The 21,030-nt window shown below is 36.7% G+C and overlaps 2 protein-coding genes across 7 annotated transcripts in view; one reads left to right on the forward strand and one right to left on the reverse strand.

Annotated features, from left to right (window-relative positions):
• ccn6 (cellular communication network factor 6) overlaps positions 1–7,418 on the forward strand; it is an 83,480-nt gene extending 76,062 nt beyond the window's left edge. Inside the window, exons 4-5 of the mRNA XM_081378775.1 lie at positions 3,898–4,091; positions 7,019–7,418. Coding sequence (XP_081234901.1) covers positions 3,898–4,091; positions 7,019–7,300 — 476 coding nt within the window. The 3' untranslated portion in view covers positions 7,301–7,418. The remainder of the gene's footprint in view (positions 1–3,897; positions 4,092–7,018) is intronic.
• The window catches only part of tube1 (tubulin, epsilon 1), a 94,654-nt gene continuing 79,255 nt past the window's right edge, over positions 5,632–21,030 (reverse strand). Inside the window, exons 6-13 of one of the 6 annotated variants that reach the window (XM_081378771.1) lie at positions 19,442–19,563; positions 19,165–19,352; positions 17,107–17,279; positions 16,229–16,369; positions 15,402–15,542; positions 12,714–12,888; positions 12,050–12,231; positions 5,632–7,285 (exon numbers count right to left, since the gene is read on the reverse strand). In XM_081378771.1, coding sequence (XP_081234897.1) covers positions 12,082–12,231; positions 12,714–12,888; positions 15,402–15,542; positions 16,229–16,369; positions 17,107–17,279; positions 19,165–19,352; positions 19,442–19,563 — 1,090 coding nt within the window. In that variant the 3' untranslated portion in view covers positions 5,632–7,285; positions 12,050–12,081. Of the gene's footprint in view, positions 7,286–8,166; positions 8,257–11,066; positions 12,232–12,713; positions 12,889–13,269; positions 14,041–15,401; positions 15,543–16,228; positions 16,370–17,106; positions 17,280–19,164; positions 19,353–19,441; positions 19,564–21,030 lie in introns of those variants that run through there. The other 5 variants (XM_081378772.1, XM_081378770.1, XR_014031080.1 and 2 more) reach the window with 5 other exon arrangements.

The following is a 21,030-nucleotide window of genomic DNA, read 5'->3' on the forward strand; positions in this document are numbered from 1 at the left end:
CGACTGAAGAAAGAAATACATGAATATCTTGGATGACGTGAGGGTGAGTAAATGATCAGGAAATTTTAATTCTGAAGTGAACTAATCCTTTAATGATGGATAGCATTTGTGGAAAACTGTCTGTTACCACAGAAAATACTGGTAAACATGTGCAAATAGCCTGCCTTGATGGCAACCCCAGAGAAAGCAGAGCCGCTGAAAAAGCCCCATTATGTTTGAAGGATGTTAAGGCCATGGACATCACCATATTAAGAGTCAGAAACCTCTCAGGGGCTGACTCCAAATGTTCAAATTAAGGCCCAGTGAGCCTTTCTAAGACCGCAGATAGGTCACAAGAAAGAAAGGAAACAGGATGAAAAAGCCTCATACATCTCGTCCTGCACATAAAATGGCAGACAATTGAATGTTGTCTCAAAGTACCAGCAACCAGTATGTGCTCTGCAGAAATCGTTGCCACACACACCTTAAGCAAAAGAAGTTCTAGTAACAGGGTTCAAATTGAGTTCCCTAGACCAGGATGCAAACAGTATTGACTTTAGAGCATTTAACCTTCTGGTAGAGGAAGCCTTCACATTTAAAATGTTCGCTTTCACTGCAGCTGAAAAAACAAGATTCATTAAACAGTCTTGTTCACTAGCCATGCCCCGAGTTTCCATATACTCAGTCGAGGATACCATATTACGCCCAAACCTGAGATAATAGACTCTGATGGGAATCTTCCGAGGAGGTTCCTCCAGGAAAGATACAAGATCCAAAAACCAAACTCGGGATGGCCGTCGCTGTGCCACTTACAGTTGATGAGTTCAATCGTCTCAAACTCTTGACAGGACTGATGGAATCAGTTTGACTGGCGGAGAGGCATATACAGTATGCAAGTCCTCATTCACATGTGAGCCAGAGCAAGGAGTCAAAGAGGCACTGGAGGCGACAGGCAGGGTTTCCGCGGGGTCTTAAAAAGTCTAAAATTCTGAACTTTAAATTTAAGGCCTTAAAAAGTCTTAAAAACGGCCAGATTTTCATCCTAGGTCTTAAATTTCATTTAGTCAGGTCTTAAAAAGTGTTTACCCTCGTTCATTTCCAGAAACGCTGGCCGCAGAAAGTTATTACAAAGTAGAAAAAAAAGTATCGAGTTGTAGCCTACAAAGCGGAGCTCTAGCAGGGGGCTCCAACCTCCAACACGTCGCTCGTGGCTTGATATGAGCTAGCTCGCCAGAGGGCGTTCACATATCGCGTCTTTTGCGCGCTCAAGTTTGTTCAAATGTAGGCGCGCGGCAAGCGCGCTCATAATTGAAGCGACGCGCTAATTTTTTTACCAGACGCAACGAGATGAAAAAAATCTAAACTTTTCAGAATGCTGCAAACGCACCGCAGGTCATGTGACAGGAACCAACCAATCACCACTTTCATAACAACATTGAAAGCTCAGTCAACATGAAGGATGGGGGTGCACCCAAACACTACTAATAAATATAAGCTAATGTATAAATGTCAATAATTTATCTTTTTTGACTCATTCTTTTTATAAAAAAAAATATTTAAAGGCTGAAATATGAGGTTTATCTTTGTATAAAACCTTTTTTTTGTCAAAACTTTATTTGAACTTGTACATGTTAGTAGATAACATGTTGCAAGACACTCTTTTAAAATCTGGCCATCATTTTTAATGGTATTTTAATGTTCACGTAAACAAAAAGTGCATATTGATGCTAATCAATTTGTTATTTGCTGTTTTTCGACATAAAACTTGTTGAATTGACTTCAGTATTAGTACTTTTTGAACAGGATTCTGTGATAACCGTGATAATTTTGGTCACTTTAATCATCTCATCATTTCCTCTCTAGTTATGATCAACTAAAATCAACAATAATTGTGTTTTTACAGTATAATATGCAAAAGTACAATTTTCTATAAAAAAAATCTACCTCTCCATCTCTCTCTCTCTCTCTCTCACACACACACACACACATCAGATAATCCTAGATAGATAGAAAGATAGATAGATAAATACTTTAATGATCCCGAGGTAACTATCTATCTAACTTGGATAATGCGTCGTGTAGGTCTTAAATTTCAATCTTTATGGTCTTAAAATGTCTTAAAAAGGTCTTAAATTTGACTTACTGAAACCTGCAGAAACCCTGGACAGGGAGAACCACAGAGGACTGAACTGAATTACTGCTGTTTTTTGAGCAGACCCACCTCTGCCCTGCTGAACTGCTGCCAGATTGGATTCGCAGTCTGAGGGTGCCTCCAATCTCTGGACCTCAGTCTGTGCATCTAGAAAACATTCTCTCCAAGAATTCCCGGAATATGCACCGTTCTCAGGAACAGAAACTTGTCTTGAACCCAAAGCGGAATGAGTCATGCTAACCTCCACATGTGGCATATAAAAACTCCTTGGGGATTAATGTATGAAACTAGTTATATTGTCTGTCCTGACAATAACATGGCAGTTTCAAAGAAGAAAAAGCCACACACTGCCAACATCTCAAGGCAATTTATGTGCCATGAGAGATAATCACCCTTTCAGACAGACTTAGCTTAAAGGTGCTCTAAGCGATGTTGGGTGACGTCACTTGTTGACTATCAATCTATTGTCAAACAAAACGGAGGCTAGCTCGACCCTCCTCCTCATCCCGTCCCCTCCCCCTCCTTTCCGTGCTTCCTGAAATAGTCATGAACCATTAAGAAAAAACAGTTCTCGCCACCTTTTGAACGCTTGACCGATGTAAATTTGGGACTTTGCATTCCTTCTTTTCCCTATTCTTTGTCATTTGTTCATCGGAACGCCATCTCTTTGGTCATGTGTCAGCCATATCAAAATTCTCAAGAATATACAATTTTAACGTTAGTCGTTGTTAGGACATCTCTCCTCTAGCTAACTTCCCTCTTCATGCTTCTCTCTCCTCCACTCTCCACACACCCCCCTTCATGTGCACGCACACCAACCCCCCAACCCCCTCCATCAAATCATTCTTGTCGGTTACTGGCTGGAACACTGTTTTTCTTGCTGTTTGTGGAGTCTGGGCTGTCTACAGAGACCGCGTTTTTTTACAGTCTGTTCAGGGGACAGGCAGCTAGCGAATAGTGAGGAGATGTTTGCTGGATGTGACAAAAAAAATGTTTTGGCCTAAAAAACGCATGACATCACTTAGAGCGCTTTTAATTAGCTTGGTGACTCCTGTGTCAGTCTAGTCCTGAAACCGAATGGTGTTCTAAATCTTATAATATTATGAATATTATATAATGATAATCTAATATTATGAATGATTTATCAAATGTGCTTCCTCAGTTTTTATAATTACAGACCAAAAGCTCTGGAATGTTAAAATCTTCATTTGTTTATATATATATATATATATAATTAATATTTAAGTGTAATATAACTAATTCAATTTGTTCATGTTACTGCCATTGAAGATAATTTATATTGCACTGCTTTTTTACAGTTTTTAAATAAGTAAAATAAGTTTAAGGTTAACATTTCTTGAAGAGACTTTCATTACTTACACATACTTCAAACCTGGATTTTAAAGCTGTTGTGTGCTTTAAAAATGTAAGTTGCCACATGAGGACTAATTGTTGTTCTCTTATCGGAAGTAAATATAATACGGCAAGCACATAAACTCACATTTACATAGACTTGCCAAAGTAATATGTAGCGTGACTGCACATTTGTATTGACCTTATTCATAACTAGAAAACTGCTATTCAATCCTCCAAGAAATTCCTGAGAAAACCCATGGTAAATTAGCTTTCTGGGTTGTCCTGTTAGAATGTGAAGCCTGAAGAATAACTATACAGTAGTCATAGATTGAATGTGAAGCCTGGGGTGAGGTCAGATGTTTGAATGTGTGCTGTGGGATGACAGTGCTTTGTGACTGTAACACTGAAAGCTTACAGGGATCCTCCCTTAGCCTGGAAGAAGAACTGTTTGGTCCAAACCACACCCTGGTCACCCTGTTCGCGCACCTGCGGCATCGGCATCTCTATACGAGTCAACAACAACAACGACAAGTGTGAGATGAGAAAAGAGCGCCGACTCTGTCTGCTTCGACCATGTGATAAAAATGCTCTAAAGGGACTGAAGGTAAGAGATCTATCCTAACATCACATGCTGGGCAAAGTTAAACTATAAAATAAAATAAACATGGATTAAGACACTTGAGCGATACTTTAAAATGTCTTTGCATTGTATACCAAAGAGAGGTAGGACATCGAATTATTGTATTCAGACAGAAGAGGCAGAAAATACATGTACATGTTTTAATATTTAGACCACTTCTATTACTGATTGTTTATCAGGATGTGAAGAGTTTCAACCAGGATAACAAAAAAGTGTTTATGAAAAATAAAATTGTTTACCCTACCTTTAAGGCCGTCTTAAGAACTAGTTTGACCAACTAGCAGTTAGTCTACTTTTCTGATTCAAATTAGACAAATCTAACTTTCATGTAAATGACTTTAAAAAGTAAGGACCAGTCTGTAAGAAAAAATTAGATGACTAACTTTTAAGACGAGTCTAAGCAGTTTATGCAACCGGCCACAAGTGTTACTTGCTGTATTTTATTATCTAATGGAATGACATCCTAAGTGTGAATTAAGTGTGAATACCTTTTAAAGGAAATGTAACTCGTTCTTTTATCTGCGTACTGAAAACGACAGTTACTAATTGGGTTGGTAGTTGAATAAGAACAAGGGCAATATGATCCCGTCAGCTTTACAGTGCTATGCATAAGTTTAGACACCCATGCTAAAGTTGACTAAAAAGAGGAATAAAAAATCATCTTTTGGAAATTGAACTTAATGCCTTAAAAAAAAATGAGGAAAAATCCAACCTTTAAGGACACCAATTTTCTTTGTGAATGAATAATGTATCGTAAATAAATAAATGTTCTTCCTTAAAATACAGGGTGCATAAGTCTGAACACCCCTATGGTAAATTCCCATAGAGGCAGGCAGATTTTTATTTTTAAAGGTCAGTTACTTCATGGATCCAGGATACTATGCATCCTGATAAAGTTCCCTTGGCCTTTGGAATTAAAATAGCCCCACATAGCCTTCACCATACCTAGAGATTGGCATGGTTTTATTTCAGTTAGCCTAATAGCTGGTTTGATTTGCATTGAGAGATGATCTTATGGAAAGTACTCCATGCCAATCTCTAGGTATGGTGAGGGCTATGTGATGATGTTAGGCCAAGGGAACTTTATCAGGATGCATAGTATCCTGAATCCATGAAATAACTGGCCTTTAAAAATAAAAATTTGCCTGCCTCTATGGGAATTTAACATAGGGGTGTCCAGACTTATGCACTCTGTATTTTAAGGAAGAACATTTATTTATTTACGATACATTATTCATTCACAAAGAAAATTGGTGTCCTTAAAGGTTGGATTTTTCCAAATTTTTTAAATTAAGGCATTAAGTTCAATTTCCAAAAGATGATTTTTTATTCCTCTTTTTAGTCAACTTTAGCATGGGTGTCTAAACTTATGCATAGCACTGTATATAAAGGTGGATTTGCAAGAAAGTAAAAAAAGTGTCAGGTGTCAGTACTGATGTCAGATTACTCACAGTACTATACTATAGCATTCCTAAAGAGCTTAAGGGAAAATTACAACCATGAGGATCTTGCAGTAAGTTTTTATTGAAACAAACAGTCAAGAACAGGCATGTTAGTGCCTGACACAAACACAAAAGTCTCAACTGAAAAGAAAACCACCATAACCTGGTGTTAATATGCACTTTAATGAACAGGGCACTATTGGACTTGGCGATAGAGGCACAAATACCAGTTTATTTATTTGGGAACTATTAGATACGGTGCATAAACTAATCTACTATAAAATTAAACTAGCTGATTTTTATTTTATTTTTTACCACCTATACACACATTGTAGTGTTGACTGCCATATTACTTAGTTATTGTAAGAAAAACTGATGTATTTAGACATTTTCCAAATGGTGGCAACAGGGTTGCAACAATCACAAAGCTATAATTCTTTGACATCCAAAGATTGACAGTAGGGTTACACCATGTCAAGTCAGCTACCTCAGCTGAAATTTGTGCTTTTGTTAAGACTGTTTAAGGAAGGAAGACAGACACAAATTATTAAATAAAAATAGTCAATAATTTCCATATTTTTTTATTTGAAGCTACAATATAGATCAACCTTATAATAGTGGCAGCATCGTTGTTTTAGTTTTACACAGAGATATTAAGTATATTATTAAAACCAGTTGACTTCAGCACCCCTTGCTTCATTATGTCAATTGTGTATTTCTAAACTTCTACCCAGTTTCAGGAATGTGTTTTTTTAATTATTTTTTTAAGGCTTGTGATTTTAGCTACTTCTGGTCCATTTCCATTTCACAGATTGGATACATGCTAACTGAAGTACTGCAGAATGATACATGTAACAGTTCATGGAATATTGCTATAGGATTGAAACAAGCTTATTTTCTGTAAGGAAGTGTGGGCCCTGTTTAATTTTATATTTTAATATCGGTTAGATATATTTATATTTGTATAAATGACATTTCTTTTTCTTTATAGAAAGAAAATGTACATTTGGACAATGTACTTTCTGAGTAATCAGACAAAGTTTCAGTCAATCTAAATTCTTGACTATTACAAGTCATCTATGCTAAATAACAGCGATATAAATACGTCACTGAAAACCAAACATTTACATTAGCAAGGCACAAAAAAAGGAATGTACAAGAATCAATGAATGAAACATTTTCAGGGGTAAAAGCACAGGCTCTGAAAGGGCAAGTGACATTTCCATCAACTGGACTGAAACTCTGTCACACAGGCAGGCCATTCTTCTTCACAACATTGGCAGACAATGCATAAAAGGATGCTGAAATTCATTATTTCTTATACTCAAGGATATGCAAGTATATTACAGAAAATTACCTAATGAAGCAGAACTTTTCCAAAGTTCTATTTTTGAACCCCAAATCATAAGAAATGAAAGGATTTTTCTTGTAATCCTCTTTCATGCACAGATGCCAAGAGGGAAAACCTGCCGAGCGAAGTTCCAGGCCAGTAAAGCAGAGAAGCTCATGCTGTCTGGCTGTAGCAGCGTTAAGAAGCACCGGCCGACATACTGTGGCATCTGCACAGACAAGCGCTGCTGCCTTCCCAATAAGTCCACAATGCTGAACGTAGACTTCCACTGCAAAGGCGGATCTAACGTACGCTGGAAGATGCAGTGGATCACGTCTTGTGTGTGTCAGAGGAAGTGTAACGGTGACGACAACATGTTCTCAGAGCTGCATTTAATATAAAACAGACACAAAAAAAAAAGGAAGTACACAATGCTTATTAGTTTTACTTAAAGCTAGCTATAGCATATGCACAGTTTTCGGCAGAAATACTCTATGCAAGTATGTAAACGAAGACACAAGTAATTGTCAACACACTCCTGTTGTAAATGTGTTCATGCACTTTGATGCAGGTAATAAACCTCAGTACCTCGGAGTTGCTTTCAATCGTCTGCCATTGAACTGAATGTGTTGGTTCAGGCAGCTATACACTTTTATAACATGTAATGGCATGGTTCAGAAAGACCTGATTCAAACTGTTGTTTTACAGTAGTTTACCAAGAAGAGGCAAGACCAAATGTGTTTTCACTAATGAAACTATCCATTTTATTTTTAATGTAGAGTGCGCGCAGCCATTTGTAAATTGAATGTGTCTGGCTTCGTCTCATCCGCTTACAGTTATTTTTAGCTGTACAAAACAGCTTGTAATGCTGCTTGATAATGCAAACTGGCATTTCTTACCATTTTATTTTAATGTATTGTCGTAATTATAAACTAGTTTGTAGCACAAATAGTTGTAATGTTTACTGCACTTTGTTATTCTTCTAGTTATTTACCTATAGCAGCTAATGAATCAGAAGTCTCACACATTCACAAAAATATATTTTTCCACAATGTAAAATAAGGTGGATAGTGTTCCTAGAGTCGACGCAGAAAGTGCAGTGTGTACTTGTGTTATGAAATGACTTTCATAAGCACCAGTAAAATTGTGTCTGCATTCACATATTTGAGTAGAGTATGTTTCAGGCCTAAACGCCCAACTGTCTGAACAAATCAAAATCAGTGTTTTACTCTGTTGTTTGGAATATTGCAAGTAAAGAAGAAGGGGAGACATTTTGTAAACACTTTAATGAATCAATGTCAAACATGTTAATACAAGTCTTGCTTTAACTATGACTCAAATCCTCAGTCACAGGTACCTGTAGAGATAACACTGCATTATCAAGTGAACTTGTAGGATAACATGCTGACCTTCCAAAAACTCAGCTCAGAGGTTAAACATTGATATATGCTTCTGAGTAAGTCAAAAGTCAGAATAATTTAAACCTCTTTAAAAATAATAATAATAATAAAAATACACATCTACACTACGCATTATCCTGGAGTGAAGCTCAACCAACTAGAAGTGACAAAGGCAAGATCTATAATGGGTTACCCAGGGAAAGCCATCCTTTTGCATTTCTATTCATGTTCAACTGCATAAATATTCATGAAGGAAAAATATATTTTTCATAGCTTAGATGATATTCAGGGGCAAACTGACATCAAGAGTCAGATGAACCGGCACAGTACACACTCCCATCGGTAGCTGCCGCAGTGCAGTGCATTTGCATAGAGCTGAACTCTCTTGAACTTTGCAACAATTGACTTCCAGACAATAAGTCACTGCATATTGTTATTTCTTACCATTTTTGTACCTGGACAGTGCTGTTAAAAGACCAAATTCAACATACACCTTATTGATGATGCATCCTACATATGGGCAGACAGATAAACCTTTAACACAATATGAACGCAACACACTTAACTGCATGTTAAGCGTTTTTCCAAAGAAAATCATTATAGAGAAAATGTTTGATATGGCTTAATGCATTAAGATCATATTCTGGGCTCGTGTGTTCCTGTATATAGCATGAATCATCAATAAGTTGTATCCTGAATTTGATCTTTTAAATAGTACATGAAGCCACGTTAAATGTTTAGGATGTCCTGCTGTTTGGAGTGATTGAAATACTGTGGTGGGTGCCATTTATGGATCACAGGTGTCCAGAACTTGCTTTTCTGTTCACATATATTTGAGAGGTGATCTTAATATTCATGGCTTGTAACAGATTCATAATTGACAGGCCTATGCTGCAGTTGTATGGGTGTTTTGCTCTCCAGGTCTCTGTGCCAGTCATGGGCCTGAAAACTATGAATTGCTGTACTGTATGTGTGAACAGCTCTTGAGAATTTGACCCACCTATATAGGGTATCTGTATGCAGTACTGGGCAGATTAATTGCAAATTGTAGTCTTTTACTAATTTCAAATTACATGAAGATAATTGTAGTTAGTAATGTAATCTATATTACTCATTTTAGGTAATGTATTCAGACTACTTTTAGATTACTTTTGATCAAACTTGTTTAAAATCTCAGGGGTCTCCAAGAAAATGTTTTAGGTCAAAGGGGTTTGTCTGACCAAAAAAAAGAAGTTTGGGAATCCCTGCATTACATGAACAAATAATTATAAACATGAAAACAGCAATGACATTACACATTCAACGTTTTCTAGGATTTAAATATTTTTGTCACTGCTGATGCGTAGCTGTGAAACACTCTTTATCATATCCAGTGTTTAGTAGTTCCACATTGTGAACATAGTCAAAGCTAAACCGTATGACACAATCAGATTTTTTAGAAAAGAAAATATAAGGGTAAAAAGAAGAATTAGTAAAAATGAATAAATTATGAATAATTTTCTGCCATTGTGTGAATACGTAATCATATAATCTATAAAAAGTAACTGTAATCTGATAATGAGCATTCTAAAACATACTGTAATATAATCTAATTACAAGTACAACATTTTTGGAATCTGATTACGTAATCCATGACATTTAATCAGTTAATACCCATCACTGTCTGTATGTTTAAGGATATTACATTTAAGACCTTTTTTGACTTTATGCAAGAATTTAAGATTGAATTTAATTAAAAACCTATGAGGTATTAAAATGTTTTAAGGGAAACATAGCTTCAAACACGACAACATGATCAATGAACTGTATCACTGGTCATTAGAGACTGACAAAAATACTTTAGGGACCTGCAACAACTGATTAAACAGGCATAAATTAAATCTGAATGAATGATTATAGTGATATGAAAACAAGTGTAAAGTAAAAATACAGCTAACCTACAAACAAATCATCTGCCAACAGGTCAATATAGAGAGAGCCATATTAAATGAGGATGAGAGTTTGACTATGCCAATGACAAGACTATAGAATTGACTGTGTGTGTTAATCTAGTATTACATAAAGTGGCATTTCTTGTGTTTTAGTGAAGTGTAAAAAAAAATGAATCTGTGTTTCCTTCTATTAAAACTACATTATTCAGGCAATGTTTGATATTATGACTATATTAACTTTTTCGTACACAAAAACAAACAAACAACTGTAATAACATTTTACAGGTGAAGTGGCACTTGTACATGGATGGGCAATTCCTTTCCCTGAAGGCTACTGTCCTGCAGAGGTGAGGTACATCCCTGATCCAACACCTCTATAAACAAATCTAACTAAAGTCTTCAGGATTACGTGATAATTACAGGTAGGTTTGTTAGATTAGAGATGGAGCTCAACTCCGCAGTACCAGAACTGTCCATCAATGCACTAGTGTCACCAAAACTCTCTTTGTCTGTTATAGATCCACAGATCCACTCCGAATTCACACCACTAGTTGAGCCAATGTTTCTATGGGCCCTATCATACACCCGGCGCAATGCAGCGCCAGGCAAGTGTTTTTTGCTAGTTTCAGCCCGACACAGTTTTTTATTTTCACGTCCTGCTTTAAATAGTAAATGCATTTGCCCATTTGTGCGCCCATGTCTGAAATGGTCTGAAATGATGGTCTGAAATGATGTGTGGTCAGGTGCATTGTTGGCGGGTTGCTATTTTGAGGAACTGAAATTGACAAACAAAAACCTGGTCTAAAGTCAATGGTGCAGTATTTTTTTTGTTATTTAAAGGGCGCATTAGTAATATGATAGGCGGGTCCACAACGCGTGTACAATCAGCTTATTACACACACAGGAACGCGCATCAGCACACAAACATGGCAAATATTAAAAATGAAAGGATTACAATGTAAGAGATTATTATTGTGTACATAAAGCTATGGTGGAATCCGGCTTGTCCCGTAGATGGTCCGTTTCCTCGGAGAAGCGTTCAGTTTTTTCGCTTGCAAATTCCGGCATGTAAATAGCGAATCCACCATGGCGCGAGCGCAACTGGCTTTTAAATGGAATGGGAGATGAGACTCTGATTGGTTTATTGCACATAAAGCCCAAAACACACCCATTACTCATTAAGAGAATAGGGACAACCCTTTTAGACCATGCGCTGGGAGTGCCGACCATTTTTCACGCCGTTAAACTAGCAAAAGTGGATTTGAACGCCCTAAGTGCACTTGCGCTGTGCGCTTAGATCGTTAAAATAGGGCCCATAGTCTCGACAACAGAGACAGTTTACATCAAGAAAATATTGGTCCAAAAATTTGAAAGTATTGTTTATTATACATGTAGATCACTTTGTCTAGTATCAAAGACTACGTACACAAAAAGGCCTGTTCTGGTCGTAATTGTTTCTCATGGGGCCGTAAGATATTCTTAATGTAGCATCTGGACCAATCAGACACACACAAATTATATTTAATGAATAATCCAGCAAACTCACTCTCCCAACAAAGGTCTGTGAAACTTCCCCCAAAACTAACATCCCAAATGAAGCTAACACACACTTTTAAAAAAGCATAAGAAACAACATTTATGAGACAGTTGTTTTAAGATTTCATTAGTGATTTTAAATATGAAATTTAATCGTAAGCTTTGTGAACAGCTTTGGAGAATCTGATGTTTCCCAATTTAAAGAGATAGGAGCTGTACTTGCATGACTGAAATAGCTGCCCGAGAGGAGTTTCAAAGATGGCCGCCGACTGAAATGACTTGCCTTGATAGGATCTTTGCTAGTATACACAGCGGTCAGGTGGCGATGGTGAGTCTGGGCGCATTGGGCATGAGAGGGTGTTCCAGGTGTGTGTAGTCATCAATAAGATCTGAGATAGATGATAGTGCCTCATTAAACCCAGCCAACTCCATGCCATCCACTGCTAGATAATGATGCAAGTGAGCCTGAGGACAGAACAAACAAAACACCATTAATACATACTGTACATATGGACACTAAAATATAGGAATGTGAAGCAAAATATCAAACTGTGTAGCTTTTATTTTAAATGAAAAATTTTAATGGTCACAAGTTTGAGAGACAATACAACTATTTTCAAAAGGTGAAATGTCTAACTGTTTAAGTCAAAATACTTTTCAGTAAGACATAAGACAACTTAAGCCATTTGGTTTCCCTGAAAAGTTTAAGTCCTATGGCGCTATCGTCCCAACAATGAGCCAGATTCACGAAACAAGAAACATTCTTAAAAACACAATTCTCCTTTACTTGACATCTTAAAAGCCCAACGTATGACATGAAACCATTTACTTCCCCTTAAACTGTCATCATTGAGAAAACTAGTGTCTGTGCAAAAAAAACAAAAAACAGAAGGCAATTATGAATATGTGACGTGTGATATGCTATACAGTGGTGCTTTGGGACACACCTTCCTACGGTAGAGTTTCACAAAACGTTCCCTTAGTTCAAAAAAGGTAGATTTCACACATGTGTTGTTGGCTAAGGCCAACAGAGAATGTGAGTGACACACAGGAGGGACTGAACACAGGCTAGTTTTCCATCCCTCCTGATTCCATGGGACAAATGGCAGGGCGGGCTTTAGCCTAAAAAAGAAGAAAAAAGAAGAACACAGATTATTCTTTACTTCAAAATAGAGAGATGCAAGTAAATAATCAAGGATTATATACAGATCACTTCATTAAAAGAGAGATATACTATAGCTCTATTCCTACTTAGACAGCATTTTAAGGAGTGCTCCTAATGCAAAGTCTTTCAAATAGTAGACGACAACAACCACAAAAAAGATGCTGCGAGTTGGCCAAAATTTAGGACAGCAACTTTCAAGGATAAGACAGTGGATGAAACTAAAGAATTATAAATAATCATATTTCATTAAAGTTGCGGTATGCAACTTTTGCCTCTCTATCGCCATCTCTGTTTGAAACATAAAATTGCAAGTTACTTTAGTTTTTTTTTTTTTTTTCGTGAGTATTTTGAGTAGTTATTATTTATTAGTGCTTCAGCACTGCTCCTCTGCGTGGATGAATCAGTGATCACAAATCAGAATGGATCTGACATTGTACATCGACATGACAATAAGAAGTATGTCCTATTAGGCCACATGTGTCAAACTATGCTCCTGGAGGGCCACTGTCCTGCAGAGTTTATCTCCAAAACACCTGCCTGGAAGATTCTAGTAATCCGACATTGACTGGCTGGTTCAGGTGTGTTAAATTAGAGTTGGAGCTAAACTGAGTTTGACAACCCTGTACTAGGCATGTATCCAAAAATATGTCATCTGAACAAGTAACACATCTGCCGATTTTGTTCTGAACAAATGAAAACATAAATGTATTAAATTAAATCACATTACTGATGTTCAAACCTAACAACTGCTCAGTCAGATCAGATCACACATTGCAAATTAACTAGCTAGCTATTGAGCCACCAAAATGTCTTTACTGCTCAGGATTCTCCAGACGTCAACGACGACATTTAAAAGCACAATTAAAAGCAGCCATCTAGATGAAAAGCTTAAAGGTGCAGTAAGCGATTTCTGAAAAACACTGTTTAAAGTGGATCGGACTGAGCACCACAACAAACCAGCCACTACCAATCAGAGGTAGTAGGGGGCGTGTCCACTCATGATGGGGGAGGAGAGAGAGTGAGTCAATCAGCAGTAGGGGGCGTGTCCACTCATGATGGGGAGGAGAGAGAGTGAGCAAGAGGGAGATTGACTGTAGAGAGAGAGATGGCTGAGAGACATTAAAAAAGAGAAAAAGAAAAGGGTTATGATCAGGCAAGAGCTTTAGAACCCGTGTAATTATTAGAAAAGCTTTACAGCACTGGAGGCTGTTTCTGCTCCATACATGAGTAACATTGGTTTTGAGTGTGTGCTGCTGGCTAACATCGAACTCTTGCTTGTATTTACTCTTGTGTATTGTATGTTAATTTTTTGTCCTTTCTTGTCATTCATTTGTCGTCTTCGTTTTTTTTTTTTTTTTAGCATTATTTTGCTTAGCTTCATCTATAATAAAGAGACATCCACTCTTGGTGGATTTTTGGGGGCGGTGTTTTTTGGGTTGACTTTAAGGGTGTTTTCACATATAGTTCGTTTTAAAAGAACCAAATCCAGTTCACTTTAAGTGAACCAGAAAGCGAACCAGCCGAAAGTGACCTCAGTGTTCACAATATAGTGGACTCAAAAGAGAACCCGGTTTCTTTTTTGATCCTCTTCTGCATTGAAGTGATCTTAGACCCTTTCTTGTTCACACCACAACCTCAAAAGAACTCAGATCCCAGCTTTCTGCATTTTGCATGTGCACTCTTCCACCTTTTGAGCAAGTAATAAATAATACAAAAAAAAAAAACGTTTTTAAATAAAATGCTACAGACTTCACTTTAAAAATTATACATTGATTCTTATTTAAACTTTCTTATTAAGAAGATCAGTGAGTGATTTTCTCTTTTGTTGTTTTAATTAAAGGATTAGTTCACCCCAAAATGAAAATTACCAAATAATTTACTCACCCCAATGCCATCCAAGATATCCATGTCTTTCTTTCCTCAGTGGGAGAGAAATTATGTTTTTTGAGGAAAACATTTCTGGATTTTTCTTCTAACAATGGACTTCATTGGTTACCATCGTTTTTAAGTCCAAATCAATGCAGTTTCAAAAGTTTTTGAAGTGTTTAAACGGGCTGTACGCGATCACAGCTGAAGAAGAGGTTGTTATCTAGCGAAACGATAGGTCATTTAAAAAAAAAAAAAACTTATAATTTATAGACTTTTTACCTTCAATAGTTTAGATTGAGCTGATCAACAAACGGACAGGGAATTATGTCATCACGCTGAAAGGTCACGTCGGCGCCTGGCATTACATCCATTATTATTTTTGACAGAGAGAGAATAAAATAATAAAAATAAAGTCTTTTATTGGAATGAGTTCACATGAGAACCATGTGCGAGCGCCGATGAAGAGGTTAGGATGCTGCCTTAGAAACCAGCTGCATGTGGACAGCGAGGCAGATTATTAGGTTTTGAAGTGAGAATACAAAAGATATGGATGGAAAAAAATAGACAGAAGGCTAAACAAATGGAATTATGACAAACAAACCGTTCAATATTCCGGCGCAGATCTGACATCTGAACGTTTCCACGCAGCATAAGAGCACAGGCCAGATACAGGTTATGTTTGGGGTCAGCTCTGATCAGCTGATGATCCTTACTGAATGCATCTGAGAACATCTGATCCAGCCTACAGAAACACAGCACAGCATTCACTTATTCACTTGATGATGACATAAGACACTAAAGCTTCTGTGACAGGATTTTTCAACTTCAGTCCTGCAGAGTTCAGCTCTAAAGTTTTATTCCTGTTATTCCTGCTGTACAAAATGCCCGCGTAACCTCCACATCACGGCAATTCTGCTCCGGCCGGAAGCAATTACCAAACCGGTTCCGTGTGTTTATCACACTCACGTACATATTTTGCAACAGCAAATAAAAATGATTAATTATGAAGGCTATATTGCTAATTGATAATATAAAATTTTCTTCAAAACTATCTACATTTTTAATGCCTGTAGAATTAAAATGTAATGCTTTTTAATGCCATTTAAGGCCTTAATTTTCGCAAAACCATTTAACGACTTTTAATGCTTTTTAATGTCCATCGGAAACCCTGTGGTAGTGTTGTGAAAATAATTAATGCATAATAATCGTGATAAATGTGAAACCGTGATTATTCCTCAGACTATAATCATTGCATCCCTAGTCCATTCAAACGCACTGAGATGCGAAAGAGGAAACCCCACTCTCTGTATGTTCGGCTGGGCGCACAGATCATAGTGCGCGAGTACCGAATTGATGGTGAAAACGTCAGGTGTAAGAGCAGATGAGGTGAAACTGGGTAAAAATGACTGCAAATGTATAATGACAAACCTGCGTGGTGGTACGTTGACATCTGCAAGTGTGTAGAGAGGAGTTAGACTGGGCACGAGGTAGTGTAAACGTGGGAACGGTACCAGGTTCATGGCTATCTCATTCATATCCATGTTGAGAGAGCCCTCAAAACGTGCTGAACTGCAAGAGAAGAAATCGAATTAAATGGGTGACCAAATCTCTAGACAGAAAGATAAAAAAAGAATCAAAGATAACATATTACCAGTTCTATTACTTTCTATAAACTTTATTTTTATAACTACTTTTAAATTTACATAAAAATCAGCTTCTAGCTAGTAAAGTTTTGATTGATGAAGATTGCAGGATTGCAATCAAAGACAATTGCGGTGATGTACAGTAAGCACGCAAGTCTGTTTTATTGATGCACAAACCATGTATGTAAGAAAATCTGTAATGTTTTTGTTTCATGGGTGCTTTGGTGTGCACAAATATATAAATTACATAGACTTCTTATATAATCTGGTTATTTGGTCTCCTTTTGGAGTCTCCAAGTGGCCTTTCTGGGAAAACACCACAATTTACCATGGTTTACTTTGCTGGATATAGCAAATAATGACAAAATAAATGTGTTAAACAAGATAAATGGTATATGCTTAATTTCAAGATAAGTGTGTGATTAATCAAGATTAAAATATAGAATCTATAAAGTCAGGCGTGAAATGCATCCAATTTCTATTAATCTCAATTATTGTGCACAAAATAATTACCGGTACTGTGATTCCTCTTCAAAAGTGTATTTTTGTGTGAAAAGCATTCCTCTTATTATGTACTTCTCTTTTAATTCCTAATGAAGGTTTCACTACACTTTCACTGCAGCATAAAGCACAAGCATTTCCCCTTTTTTTGGCACATGATACCTGGTGATATTAAGAAGTAGATTGGCCACAATGTTGTTCATGGCATCAAAAGGTTTTTCGACCTTCACCAACCCTCCTTGTCCAGAGATGATGGTACAGTTCTTCTTGATAGTACAGCTTGGTTTGCCAGTGTTGGACATGTGCTCTATCTTACCAACAATATCCACCAGAGACTAGAATAATAATAGAGAATAATCATTAAAATTGGTATGATCTGTTCACGCTCATGCCATTCAAAAACTGTATGAGTTCCCATGCGTTATTACACAAAAGGAAAAATTGTGAAGAACATCAATACAGCTCTTTTCCACACAGCAAAAGCTGCAGTAATCAGGGCTGTGCTTTTTTGTCCCAAACAGGACAATAAAGCACAATAATACTAGTACATGTGACTTGTAAGCTCTATTCCAAGTTTCCTGATGACACGATACAATAGCGTTGTGTGAGGAATAGACCGATATTTAAGTCATTATTCACTGAAAAACTTTCCATTCAGTGTCATTGGCACATCAACATATTCAAATTTAGTGTTGCAAATGGTTGAGACATGTGGCCAGTAGGGGTGTAACAATATATTGTGTCGGTGTCACAATATATTGCAATACAACAATATGTACTGTGGATAGTGACAATATGTATTGTGTATTGTTCACCCAAAATGAAAATTATTGTGTGGAAAAAAAAATAGTTTACAGAGTTTTAGTATCAGTACAGTACTACATTAAAATAATATATAATGCTAAATATTATATAATAATGCAATGGGGGAATATTTGTGGGTCGTGATAATGCCAAGTGTCTTATGTTACCAGTAAATATTATTTTAAATACATCTAGTCAGTGACAAAGTGGAAACATTTTCATCTAAAATAATTCTGTATTTTCAGCTTCAGAACCATGAATATTTTTATTCTGGTGTCACTATTGTCCTGTGCTTTGGGTTTCCAGTACCAAGTCCAAGCCTATTTATTTACACCCAATGTAATACTAAATTTAGCATTTTAGGGCGTTTTCACACCTGAAAGTCCGCACCAAGGTCCGAACCAAACTTCATGTTTTGATACATTTTACACATTCGGTAAGTTTTGGTTTGGTTTCACATTGCATGCGAGCACACTAAAGAACTTTACATGACATACTGGCTTCCTGTCGTCATCATCTATGTGGGCTGCATCTTGACATTGAATGGTTTGTAAATGGACGTGTGTCTGACGTCAGCGTGTTGTCAATTCGGCGGGTAACTTTGACAAGAATGAATGAACAGACGCATATTGTTGCCACTATACTGTTATTATTACGGCATTACTACCTGCAACACCAACTGTACTCGAGGCTAGTTCAAATTCGCCAAATGAACGTCCTCGTTGTGCGAACATTTTATGGTTGCTGGCAGGAAAGCAGGAGAAGACTGCAAGCAATCCTGCGAGAACCACCCAAACTTCCTGTAAATGGTCCGAAAGTCTGAACCATACAGACATTGCTTTCACACTAGAAACGAACCAAACCTTTGTTCAGTTTGATCCGGACCGAGACCACCTCCTTTCGTCTGAGGTTTCACACCTATAATTATGATTCGTATCAAACTGAAAAGTCAGAAAATCCGGACCAAACAAGGTAGGTGTGAAAGGGCCCTTATTCGTACATTTTGTGTTTACGATATGTCTTGGAGTATCGCAATAATATCGCATCGTGAGTTCAGTATCGTGATACGTATCAAATCGTGACATGAGGGTATCGTTACACCCCTAATGGCTAGTGTTGTTTAACATCATTGTTGTCAAATGTTGAGAGCTGGAAGAGGGAAGGACGTAATTACAAATTATAATGAGGTTTAGATATAAACTTCTGAGGTTCTTTATGGTGTTTATTTTTATTTTATTTCTTTTGGAGCTTGCAAACATCTGTGCCCATTTCATTGTATTTAAAAGTGCAGTGTGAACATTCTGCCTAACATCTGCTCCACAAAACAAAGAAAAAAAAATGGGAAGAACATGGGAGTAGGTAACGGATGACATAATTTTAAGTTCTAATACCCTTTACATTTTTACGAAGTCATACCTGGTTATCGACCGGCAAGACACAGTCTGCATGTTCTGTGAGCTCTTTCATGGCTAGGACGCTGTTGTAGGGAGAGGTGATGACATCATCCTCTGCCGTCGGGTAAACCGAGGTCACTATCCGGCACACCTCTGGGAACTCCTCTTCTAGAAGCTTCAACACAAATGTGCCTAACCCTGAACCAGTGCCTAAACACACAAAAGTACGCTTATGTCACCCCATGTTTCTCAACCACCAAATCTGAATACTGGTTACATGACAGGCATCAGAAGCTCACCTCCTCCCATGGAATGAATGAGGAAGAGGCACTGAAGACAGTCACAGTGTTCTGCAGCCTTACGGACCTGATCCACAATCTGCTCTCTGTAGGTCAAGCCGTATGTGTGGTGCCCGACTGCCCTAAGGGTCATAGACCAATCACACGGTCAATCACTGATCCAACAGTTAAAACAACAATGCATAACTAAATACTAATATTATTGCAATACTCCAAGAAATATGGTAAAAGGTTAACAAAAAATTAACTGTTGATTAAAATGCAAAATTTTACACTGGGGGTGTAAATGAATAGGCTTGGACTTGGTGCTGGAAACCCAAAGCACAGGACAACTGAGACACCAGAATAAAAATATTCATGATTCTGAAGCTGAAAAAACAGAATTATTTTAGACGAATATGCTTGCACTTTTTCACTGACTAGATATATTTAAAATAATGTTGGACACTTTTTACTGGTAACATAAGACATTTGGCATTATCAGCACCCACAAATATTCCCCCATTGCATTATTATACATTATATTCAACATTATATATAGTAGTTTAATGTAGTACTGACACAAAAACTCTGCAAACTTGAATTTTTTCACGCAAAGAAATTTTCAATTTGGGTGAAATATCCACGATACAGATTGTCACCATCCACAATAAATATTGTTGCATTTTTGTATTGTGATATATTGTGACACGATATATTGTTACATCCCTACAAAAAACACTTCAAGCTACGAAAAAAGAACAGGTTAAACTAGATGGTAAAGTTCGTAGACAAACTTTAAGTTGGCTTGAAAAAGCCTAGCCAGAAAGTTTGAAAAAGTTTTAAACTGTTCTAGCATGGTTTACCATGATTTACCATGTTTCTAGTATGGTTTACCACATTGCTAGCATGATTTACCATGTTTTAACATGACCATGGATGGTTGGATGGATAGATCAAGATTAGTTGAAGACTAATTAGTTAGATTAGTTTTAAAGAAAGAAAAGTTAAAAAGAAATAAAGAAAGAAAAGTTAAAAAGAAAGAAAGAAATATTAGTTTGAAAGAGAGAAAGATAGATTGGTAAGAAAGAAAGAAAGAAAGATTAGTTAGAAAGAAAGATTAGTTTGAAAAAAGAAAGAAAGAATGAAAGAAAGATTAGTTAGAAAGAAAGATTAGTTAGTTAGAAAGAAAGTTTAGTTAGAAAGATTAGTTAGTTAGAAAGAAAGAAAGAAAGATAAGCATGAAAAAGAAAGAAATATTACTTAGAATATAGATTAGTTTTAAAGAAAGAAAAGTTAAAAAGAAATAAAGAAAGAAAAGTTAAAAAGAAAGAAAGAAATATTAGTTTGAAAGAGAGAAAGATAGATTGGTAAGAAAGAAAGAAAGAAAGATTAGTTAGAAAGAAAGATTAGTTTGAAAAAAGAAAGAAAGAATGAAAGAAAGATTAGTTAGAAAGAAAGATTAGTTAGTTAGAAAGAAAGATTAGTTAGAAAGATTAGTTAGTTAGAAAGAAAGAAAGATAAGCATGAAAAAGAAAGAAATATTACTTAGAATATAGATTAGTTTTAAAGAAAGAAAAGTTAAAAAGAAATAAAGAAAAGTTAAAAAG

This window comes from Scardinius erythrophthalmus, assembly GCF_964197995.2.
Source record: "Scardinius erythrophthalmus genome assembly, chromosome: 11".
NCBI lineage: Eukaryota > Metazoa > Chordata > Actinopteri > Cypriniformes > Leuciscidae > Scardinius > Scardinius erythrophthalmus.